Raw genomic sequence first — 11381 nt, 5'->3', positions numbered from 1 at the left:
TACATTATGGAAAATAATGAAATTTATGCAAATTTTTTGAGGACTTGTACATTTTCTTCAAATCTTCAGGCATGCACTACATTAAGTCATGATTATTTTTCAGTCTTTTTTTCTACATTTATTTCTTTGTTTTTCGTAAAAAAAAAATGTGGTTACCACCAAAATACAAAATTAACAACCTTCTCCCCCCGTCACAAAATAAGAGATTTAGTTTTTTGTGATTTCGCCTGAGAGCTTACTTTTGCTCAGGCAGAAGCTGGTCACCCACTGTCACGTAATTCAGGAGACTACTCAGCAACATGGCGGCCACCGGTTCGAAGTCAGTTCTGTTCGTTTGTCTGGGTAAGAGCGTCTTTTACAACATATCAGCAACAATGTTTAAATAAAACACAACATATAGAATAAATGCAAACTTCTATGCTTTCATTGGTTCACTTGTTTATTTCTTAAAACCGGGTTAGCGTCACATTTCCAGCTAGCTTGTCTCCACTGTACTGTTATTAAAGTTGCTCTTCGGGGCCATAAAGCTTACATGAAATAGCCTTTGCTCATAAAACACGTTTTAACGTTATAACTACATTTTGAACATTTTGAACTTAATGTCATAGAGACAGTAAACCGGATTGACATTTTAGTTTTGGTTTCACCGTTTTCATTGCCACTCTGAACATTAATTAAGTTGACATGTTAATCTACAGTTTTTCATAAAACTCGTTTATAGGCTTAAATCCCCTACAAAATTTAGTGCCACATCCAAACTCGTGCTGTAAATTAGCTTACCATGACCAAAACCTATTTCTGGAAAATCAACATTGACAAGGAAGCATTCTGCATTCCACCTACGGGAAGTCACGCTGCTGTTTACTTGCATAAACCCAGTATGATGGTCCAGCATTTTAGCTCCTAATTTATATAATTACCCCATATTTGTTCGTTTCATTGTTTGATATTTGTACACTTTTGTTTGAGGAGGAATGGCTAAAAGATATATGCATTTTGTTGATGATTAAGTTTGTGTATTTTTATAACTAACTGGACTGCTTTTTTCCCCCCACAATAAACAATTTCCACACCAGGTTTTGTTAAAATTGAACTCAACAATAGTTTTTTGGTTAATATTTCATCAGATGCCAGAAAATAGGATTGGGTTAGTCAAAGTTTTGATCAAATCACACTACACTCTTTAAGAGAATGTAATTAGGATATTACAATATTGAAACATCCTATTAATACTCATTGTAATTTTACACAGGGAATATTTGCAGGTCTCCCATTGCCGAAGCTGTGTTTAGGAAAATGGCAACAGATTCTGGAGTGGTTGATAAGGTAAAGTCATCTGCATTTAATTGATACATTCTTTTCAACTGTTTAAAAAATGTGTAAAATATCCATCTTTTATGCTGATTTGCTATTGCAAATGTAGTAAGGAATATATTGAAATATTTTAGTAATTTGGCTATAGGAATTACAGTGTGCAAACTATGTTCTAGTTTCACAGTGTTTGCAGATGCTTTAACTGTCTCCAAAATCATATTTTGTTGAAGATGTCGATACCTTTGAAAGCTTAAAGAAGTATTGACCTCATGTTTTTATGATTTATTATACCGTATTTTCCGCACTATAAGGCGCACCAGATTATAAGGCGCACCTTCAATGAATGGCCTATTTTAAAACTTTTTTCATATGTAATGTGCACCGCATTATAAGGTGCATAGAATAGACGCTGCAGGAGAGGCTGGAGTTACGTTATGCATCCACTAGATGGAGCTGCACTAAAGTGAATATCAACAAAACAGTCTGACTCCGGTCGGCGAGGAGAGCCTTCTGCTACTGGGCCGGGGCGTGGCCGGACAATGGTCACCCTTCTCCGTTCGCGCACAGCATGTTCGTGGAGAACGTGGTGCTAAATGACCTGCAGACGACCTGATTCTAGACGGTCGGTAGGTAGATGGGTCAGTTAAACTTTATTAACAAACCGGAGTTCTGACAACTATCCCAGCATGCACAGTGCGCTTCTTCTTCTACGGGCGAAAATGAAGTCGGCGGCTGCTTAATGTAGTTGCTAGACCTGTTGTGGCTCAATATTGGCCCATATATAAGGCGCACTGTCGGCTTTTGAGGAAATTGAAGGTTTTCAGGTGCGCCTTATAGTGTGGAAAATACGGTACATGTAAGTATTCTGTATAATAAATCAGATAAAGATGTCATCAGAAATGTTCTACACTTTTTGTGTACTTGTTTAACTAAGTTAAAAAATGAATCAATGATCCTTATAGGTATTCAAAACACCAAATTCTAAACCATCTTCAACTTCTGCTCATTTGACATTATGACCCAGTTCTTATCTATTGTTATTCTCCATGCCCTGATTTGCCTAGTGGAGGATAGACAGTGCTGCCACCTCCACCTATGAAATAGGAAACACTCCAGACCACCGCGGTCAAGCCTGCATGAAGAGACATGGTGTGCCCATGAGTCATGTGGCCAGGCAGGTACGACCACGCTCTTCTACACGTAGCGGTAGCTAGCGGCCCCTTTCTGTGCTCTGTTCTTGCAGTGGGTCATAGACAGTGGTGCCACATCTGACTGGAATACAGGCAGCTCACCGGACACCCGTGGTCTGGCTTGCCTGAGGAATCATGGCATTGAGACAAGCCATAGGGCTCGACAGGTACAACTGGATGATCCGTGGCGCCACTCACCTCTTTAGTGTGTTTTCTGATAATTTTCTGTTATTTGCCATTTTCCTGTAACATTAGTAGCAACCAGCAGAGCTGCAGATTGTTTTTTTTTCTTTTCTTTTTTTTTTAATTGTGTGTGTCATTCCCATAAATGAAGAAAAAGTAGAGCTGTGAACCTACAGAAGAGTATCTGGCTGACCAGAATTACTGCAAAAGTGCATCAACACACTCATCGAGAAATAATAACACACTTTAGGCTTCATTTGCTTCAGCTGAAGTCAGTGTTCATAATTAAAGGAGACCGGAGTGAAATGGTCTTCGTGCATTGAAATCCACGGGGAGATCCATATCTGCAAATAAAAAAAGCCCTCAGGGATCCTCAACACTTTAAAAAAATATTCTATGAGTTGATGATGCACATCTTGTGATATCTGGCATGAAATTAACAAAAGTTTTTTTGAAAAGGGCTTACCACCAATAGTCAAATTGTGGTAGAAGATTTATGGCTTGGGGTTGCCTTTCTGCTTAAAGACCCGGAGGATTTTTCACACTTCTGAAGGGGAATGTCCAGCTATTGGTTCATGAACTTAGTAATTCAGGGAGATTGTCATACAAAGCACACCAAATAGTCCAACTCTGAATACTTTAAGAAAAGAATAACAAAAGTTTATGGAGTGACCTGGTAAAAATCAAAAAGTTGATCAGACTGAGATGTTATGATGTAAATTGCAATAGGCTATTCATGGTTGTGATGGGATGTGGCTTATTTAAATCTACTTTGCAGCGAAGACCTTAAAATACTTATTATAACCATTGTTTATAAAAATATAAATCTTGTTGACATGCTAAAATGTTGCTCAATACAGTATGTTCATATCTGCAGAGTTAATGACATATAGTCGTTCCCATCTTAGCTGCGTCCTTTTCAAATAATGTTCCAATTTTAGCAGAAGTTAGAAACCAGTCATAAACTTATCTTAGGACTTTAAGCTTTATGTGATGCTGGCTCATCCCCATCTTCCATCACCTTATAACACTTTTTTCCCCTCTTCTGTCGTGAGACATCTCTGGTGTCTGACCCTTTGCCTGAGATCTCCTGTCTCCTTGCGTTGTCCCACAATAAACCCATTCAGTCAGGCTCACATTTAATCTGCTTAAATCAGAAGGCTAGACCGCTGGCTTAATCTCAACCAAATCCACACAATGAGCTTCGACAAGCTTTTTCTCTTTTTCCTTTATCAGTCCGTTCTTCCTATTTCTCTCACTTCTCTTTGCTTCCACCGTTCTACTTAGTTGAACTTCTGGTAAGGCTTATCTCCAAATAAGCAAATTGGCCAATTGGGATATTGCCTGGAGACCATAGCATCCCCAAATAAACAAGAGGGTTTTTTTCTTTCTTTACGAGACAAACATTCTCAGATGACATCTACAACAAGTAATGTGGAATGTTTTTTTCTCTTATCAAAAAAACAGCAAGACTATAGATTTAGGAGAGCTGAAATTTTGATTCCGTCCTTGTTAATATGTTATCATTGTGTCAACATTTGAGGAATGAGCAACTTTAGCCAAAATACCACGATCCTCCTTAATCACATTAATTTTGCTTATCATCTTTTAAGTTTTGATGTTGGACAAATATATTTTTTGGAGTCGATTCCTCTCCACCACGACCGAGAGTACAAATATGTTTTTGACCAAATATTGTTTTTTTTGTTGTTTTTTTAATCATTAAACCATCTGTTGGTGAGAGGTTCTATTAATGCTGTGGTATTGAAATGTCTAAAATTAAATTGAAATATTTGTCATAGGTAGGAAGGATTTAGCAGCTCCAGATAAAGAGATGTATTGGCACCTCTGCTAAAGATGGATAGAGAATCCCCGAAATAAAACATTTTATTTTCGTAACAAAATCACATCTTCTTTTTGTAATATAAGTAACTTCTTTATCTTATAGTTTTTAGAGACTTTTACAAACATCAGAGGCCATTTTCTGTTAGTCTATCACAGGGATGTCTAATAAGAGATTTTTATAATCTCTGTTACAACTTAACTTTTGTCTTTTGTTTGCTGTTCTGCTGCCTTTGCGCTAACAGTTGAGCAGAAAGTAGTTCCTTCAAATTAAAAGCATCAAAACTCAAAATGGAAGTTAATCATAAATGTTGATTTAAAAAAAGCACTAAAATATGATGTATTCTGGGTTATTTACATTGCAATAACACTATAAATTATGATTTTCCACACTCTTATTCTTTATTTGCCATTGTTCCAATATTCCGTATTTATAGCATCTAAAAATATAAATGTATTGGGGGCATTAAGGGCAGCTTAAGGCCAACTAACTGGCTAAATGCAATGTGAACATACAGTGTGAATGCATTATAGATAAACTCTGATGTTCTACCATATATTGATTCCAAGCTTTGTGATTGCAGAAAAAGACTTAAATAAAATCCACCAGTGAACTGAAAATGAGGGACCATTTAGTTTCTCACGAGACACAGAATCAGCCTTTTTCCATGACGACCTCAGTCCCAGATCTAAAGAAAGAGGCCATAGTCATCTAAAATAGTTTAATGTCGTAGGAGAAGACCGAATGCTGCCCTGATGGCAAAAGGAGGGATACATAAGAAATGTACAGCTGGGGAACCAATAATTGTGAAGCTTTTGGGTTTTTGTAACGTGCTCTAATTTCTTGATATTTTTTTCACAAAATTGTGTGTTTTTTTTCCAGTGTGAGATTATTCTACTTCAGTAAAAATTGAATTTATTTGAAGGCTTTTAGCTTTTCATCTAAAACCGTGGTCCCCAAGCTACGGCCCACGGGCCGGATCCGGCCCGCCTCCACATTTGGTCCGGCCCCCTAAACAATACCAGAGAGAATTTAGATTTCTTTTCATATACCGTATTTTCCAAACTATAAGCCGCGGAATTAGGTTTTAATAGAACATTGAACTTTGAGAATATTGTTGATCAGTTAAATAGCATTGATGGGAAAAAGAAGATTTTTTGTTTTTTTAAATACTGGGATCATTATGAGAATTTGAGGTATAGATATTAGGACCCAGTAGATTGCAGTAGTGCAACAATAATGGATGCAAGCTGCCGTTGAAATCTGAAGAAGAAGAATAAGAAGACAATGATAAAGAAGAAGAAGGAAGCGCCCATTTTTATTTAGCACATGCTAGTAGCAGACACGAAGGATCAGCACACTTACTGTTACATTTACCGTTCGGAAACTACCGTAATCAGTTCAGTTAAATCTAAACTTGACAACTTTTTCTTTTTCATCTGTAATAAATGTGATATTCAATTGACCTGTTATGACTCAAATTTTGGGTGTCCGCCCCCATCTGCTGCTGCTACATCGTTGTGGAAAACCTGGAGCGGCAGAGATATCTGCGGCTTATATATGTATGTTTACCGTTTTTGTTTTGTTTTTTTACTTTGGGGTTGCAGCTTATAGTCCGGAAAATACGGTATTTATTTAATAAATAGTGTTATTTCGTGGATTTTTTTTTTTTTAAAGAACCCAGAGGGTTATTTGATTGTGCTTTCTGGAAAACAATACATTTTTACGTTTAGGCACTCCTGCAATCGTCACACTTTTTCTGTTACAAACTGACTCCGGCCCCCCACCAGAGAAGGGAAAAGTTATGTGGCCCTCACAGGAAAAAGTTTGGGGACCCCTGATCTAAAAGGTTGTTCCTGGTGCTGCATAATCCTGATTCACACCAATAAATACAATTTTTATTTATAACTAGAGTAAATCAGAAAAGGAGTTATCCATGTTGATGGCCTTATCAGCCCGCCTCAACCCAGTGAGACCATCTGCTGACAAACCTCCTGGTAGCCTAGAGTGCTGCAGGGCAGTGTTGTGTTGTGATTGTAACCATGGGATATGATCTGATAGGTTTCTAGATTCTTTAAATTGCCTAAAGTTGTCTTTCAGTGAATGTCTTGTACTCTCCAAGTGAAGTTTATCGTCAAGGTCTACAGTCCAGATTCTGACAGAGGGAACAGATTTGTCCTTCCACATGTAGGGATCCATCTCTTTGCCCCTATGAGCAACACAGATTGCTTTGATTTGTCAAAATGTTCTTTATTATGTATGAATATCAGGCGTAATATGAAATTTCAAAAACAAAATGCCAATAGCATTAAAGCTTTGGACAAAAAACAAACCTATTCTAAATTCTGACATTTCTTACACATTGGATGCATCTCTGGATAGATGGACACTTTTTGATTAATGATCTGTGAGTCTTATTTAATTTTACAGAGGTTGTTCTATGTTTTGAATCCATTTAGTTTTATTTTTTTTTGTTTTCTATTAAAGCAGGCCCAGTTCAGTGAAACAGACAAGTTCTGCTGATAGATGCTAATTACTATCAATGTTTTCCCATGAAAAATTTTGGAGCACTGCATTTTATATATATAAAAAGCTGATTGTATCACTCTAAATAAAACAGTAATACATTATGATGACAGTTCAAGTGCTCTGAAACAATAAGATGCTTCCTATACTTGCGCTATTCTAAACTCTGCAGGTGAAAGAGTTCACTTTTAAAAGGCAAACCGGTTTATTTTTGCACAGAGCAGTACCATCTCAGCATGGCTTTATCAGGAGTTTTATCTAGCGGTTTGAAACTTATGTCTTACTCCACTTACTCCTTATTTTCAATAGGATCCTCCCTGCTCACTCACATTTTTTCCACTCAAATCAGTCCAAGATCCCCGTCGGACTTGTAAAGAGAACTTTCTTTCTTAAACGGCGGATTATCACCGCTTCATTTAAACTGTGAGAGCGCCTGGTCAGCTTTGAGCTCACACCTCAACAGGCACACACTACCACCATGTGTGAGGACGAGGTTTAGGAGAGTGAGAATATTCATTTGTTTGAATATTCAGCTGTAACAATTAATTTCCTCCTACATGAGTAGCATTGTCTAAAAGAAAATATTTCTTTTTCACCTGTTTCTCAGTTGCCATTTCCTTTCTTTGCCATTTAAGCATATCCCGAAAATAATTGCTGCCAGACCCATGCAACCAAGATATTAAAATTGTCTGACATAAAGCGCCATCATACACAGAAATTTAAGATCAAAAACAAAGTGATTAACATCTAGGAAGCATTACAAAGAGAATTTTTACGCCTGGGGGAACAAAAGCACAAATGTGTAATGAAGCGAATCCTTTTTCACAGCAGTGTATGTGTGGGATTTTTTTTGTAATCTGTGTTTAAAAATTAACCCAAATTTCTTGACCAAGTTATTGTGGTGGTTTAGCCAATAATTATTGCATGCACAATAAAATGTAAAGATGATTTTGCTGAATAGAGTTGGTTATTTAAAACTGTTGCTTCTGTGTAAATCACTGAATTTCTGTGTTTAATCTGTGAATTAAGTTATTTAATCTTGGGGTGGGGTTATTTTTTTATTATGAAATATGGATGAAAGAAGTTTTTGCTTAACAATAATTGATAGTTTCTGCTGAGGATTCTCCCCTCTCTCTGAAAGCCCAGCGGGAGCCTCTCTCACCTCACCGTGTTTCCACTGAGAGCCAAAACTAACATTTGCCTTTTTCTGCTTTTCTGTCCCACTTCCAGGTGACCAAAGATGACTTCATGAACTTTGAATACATACTCTGCATGGACGAGAGCAACCTGAGGTACAGTTATTCCGGCTCGCAGCGTTGTTTATTTTCCCTTCCGAGTGTCGATCGCAGCTTGACGACACGCAGGCACTGAAAACACCGGGTCATGTTTTAAGTGTCTCGTCTTGGTGAGAAAACACTCCCTCAGAATGGACTTGTGTTGCGTTGAGAATCTATGCTGCTCATTCACATAAAAAAAAGAAAAAGAAAGAAAGAAACGTTGGTAACTTTGAGCTACAACTTACTCCCCTGTTAATGCCTCCCTTTAATGAGCAATAGCCTTTCTTAAGCTCTTTTGAAAGGTCATAGGGAGGGATATTTTTTTGCTACTTTGAACGTTTAGGGATCATTTTGAGATCACATGCCTATGGCAGATCTGATCTGTAAGCTGCTTACTGAGTTCTTTGGATGCCTCGTCTTTGCTCTTTAGCCATTTTTTCTTCCTCCTTCTTCCTCCCACATATTTTTATTGTCTGACAAAGAGTTCATTAATTGTTTGTCTTCATGTTTGTACTGTTTTAGATTTGACATTCTAAAGTAGTAGAGATGTGTTGATATTGATTTTTTTTTTTTTTGTTTTTGTTGCACATTACTTTCTCTAACTTTTGCACAGAGGTTTGCCTTGACATAAAGCAACTGTAAAATTTCTATAAGGATTTCAGGCAGGCAGGACTGACCACATGGATGTTTATTATAAGGAGGCTGCATGCTGAAACCTTTAGATTTATTCATCTCTGCTTCGAATGAGTTTACATTTTTTTTCTTTACAGTGACTTGAACAAGAAGGCCAAGTCTGTGAAAAACTCCACAGCAAAGATCGAGCTTCTCGGTTCATATGATCCTCAGAACCAGCGGATCATCAAAGACCCATATTATGTAAGTATTCAATTAAATTGTTTTCCCTGGCTCAGTTTTAGAACAAAATCACATGTGCTCATGTGCTTTATTTTCAAGATTTCTGAGTATTAAATTGTTCCTAAATTTGATGCGGTTGTGTCTTGAACACGGCTGTTTAAAACAAACGAGTGTGGCTGCAGGCCTGTTTTTCTTGTCTCTGTACATTTTTGCCTTCAAATGTCTGCAAACAAAGCAACAGAACTAATACGGTTCATACGTTTTTATTATTCAGTCACATCCTCTCTTATTGAATTTTATACATTTACCTTCCCACTATATATTAAGAAAAGTCATGTGCACCATATTGCTCCACGTACAAAACTGATGATTTACTGGCTGCTTCTTTTTTTATTTTTATTTTTTGTTATCCAACATTTTGGATAGTGTTTTTGTTAGTATTTTTGTCTTTGGGTGAACTTTGCCGTGTTCAGGTGCATGTGGTAGCTCTAGAGAGAATTCAGAGTCCAAAGGGAGACATTCAATCTTTTATAAGCACGTTTCTTGCAATAATCAGCTCCAAAGCAAAACAGTGCAGACTGCGGTTATAAAACGGATCAATTACTAGCTTCAAAAAACATGTTTCACAACCTTTCCAGACCTGTGCTCATTGCAGTGGCTTTTTTTTTCTTTTCTTTTTTTTTCCAGAACTGTAATTACTTGGACTGCAACAAAAGTACTTTGTCTTTTTTTTTTTTGGTTTCCGATTGGTTTGGCTTTCCACGATCTGCGGCTGGCTCGTCTCTTTGGTTCTTTACATACTCTCTCAGCAGTGGGAATCCCAGCCAGATGATTCGGACTGGGTTTTCTTGAATCCTTTTTATATTTCCTTAGGGTTGTGAATGAAAAAAGGCAGAAGTAGTGGAAGGTTTCAGAGCACACAAAAGCATTGATAACACACTGATATACCTTCACGACATATCGCTGACAACTGGTAAATCTTATGTTTCCTGAAAGTATTTAGAATAATCTCACAATAAATAACTAATGTCATGTGTGGTCTTGAAGAGGTTCTGCAGATCGTTGTTGGCTGTGTATGATGTGTTTGTTTCTGTTTTCGTCGGCTCAGTTACTCTACTTGGAACGCCAGCCCTAAATAAAACGGTTATCATGTTGTTAGGGTCATGGCTGGAGGAAGACATTGTGGCTCAATATATAAATGTGGACAGTTATATTAGGCGTGGTTTGGACGCCTCGCTTTATTGCGCAGCATTCAGGGGCTTTCTAGCTCTACTTACCAGAGCTGCTGATATACTTTGTGGTTTTCCTTTGAATATTTAACACCACTTTGGTTGTGGACTGCCGCCAATAACCCATTTGTTGTTAGCAGCATGACAATCAGTGTCACCGTGTCAAAATAAATGGAGACATGTGTTTCTTTATTCTCTGCAGGAGGGATGAGGATAAGCCTTGCAGCCGCCTTACAAAGCGCATCATTTCCTCCTTTAGGGTTTTGCTGTTCATTATCCAAATTGGGTCAGTTACGTTCTGCTCCTCAACAGATTGTGTACTAGGTGTGCAAAATTTAATAGCGATCTCTAATCTTGTGTTTTGTCAGATGGCAACTGCACCCAAATTAGTTCACATATTTGTGGTCTGAGCTTTTCCTCCAACATCCATCATAAAGACTTGTGACACCACCTATAGTTTGGAGCAAAATTCTCCCAGCTGAGCAATTTCACAGTAATTTCACAGTATTCATACTCCTTGAACTTTTTTCACATTTTAGCATGTCATAAACACAAACCTAAATGTGTTCTATTTAGATAGTATGTAAGAGACAAAGACAATTTCAATAGTTGTGAAGTAAAGGAACAGTGACTTTGTTTTGATTTTTTTTTTTTTTTTTTTTGAAGTTGGCATGTATTTGCATTTAGTCCCTCCAAGTCAAAATGTTTTAAAACCACCTTATGCTAAAGTTGCAATTATATTTTATTATTTATTTATGACAGGAACTATATATATATATATATATATATGTGTGTGTGTGCGTGTGTGTGTGTGGGTTGTGTGTAGCTCTGGTTAAACATATAAAAGTCTCAAAGAATCTCTTTTTTTTCCCCCCAAGGAGGCAGGATCAGTCTCACCAGTGCAACAAGGTCTTTTATTTCAGCCTGTTTCCATTTCGCAACATGGAAACTGTTAGCACAGATG

The 11381-nt window shown here is 37.3% G+C and overlaps 1 protein-coding gene across 2 annotated transcripts; it reads left to right on the top strand.

Annotated features, from left to right (window-relative positions):
• Positions 1–237: 237 nt before the first annotated feature.
• On the top strand, positions 238–11134 carry acp1 (acid phosphatase 1). Of its 2 annotated transcripts, none has more exons than XM_008403389.2 (6): positions 238–342; positions 1253–1326; positions 2558–2671; positions 8287–8348; positions 9104–9209; positions 10620–11134. In XM_008403389.2, exons 1-6 carry the CDS (start codon positions 300–302, stop codon positions 10626–10628), a joined length of 408 nt encoding a protein of 135 aa, XP_008401611.1. In that variant the 5' UTR covers positions 238–299; the 3' UTR covers positions 10629–11134. The 2 variants fall into 2 exon arrangements, with proteins under 2 accessions (XP_008401611.1, XP_008401610.1); XM_008403388.2 differs by lacking the exon at positions 2558–2671 and adding an exon at positions 2379–2492 and having other exon boundaries at positions 10620–11115.
• Positions 11135–11381: the final 247 nt, after the last annotated feature.

The sequence above is a fragment of the Poecilia reticulata genome, unplaced genomic scaffold (assembly GCF_000633615.1).
Source record: "Poecilia reticulata strain Guanapo unplaced genomic scaffold, Guppy_female_1.0+MT scaffold_545, whole genome shotgun sequence".
Classification (NCBI taxonomy): Eukaryota; Metazoa; Chordata; class Actinopteri; order Cyprinodontiformes; family Poeciliidae; genus Poecilia; species Poecilia reticulata.
This window is presented reverse-complemented; position numbering and strand designations above follow the sequence as displayed.

Excerpts from the sequence above, each read along its gene's own strand:
- acp1 (XM_008403389.2), top strand. The coding sequence starts at position 300 with ATGGCGGCCACCGGTTCGAAGTCAGTTCTGTTCGTTTGTCTGG. Across the intron at positions 343-1,252 it reads AGTTCTGTTCGTTTGTCTGG|GGAATATTTGCAGGTCTCCC; the intron begins GTAAGAGCGTCT and ends AATTTTACACAG. Across the intron at positions 2,672-8,286 it reads CAAGCCATAGGGCTCGACAG|GTGACCAAAGATGACTTCAT; the intron begins GTACAACTGGAT and ends TCCCACTTCCAG.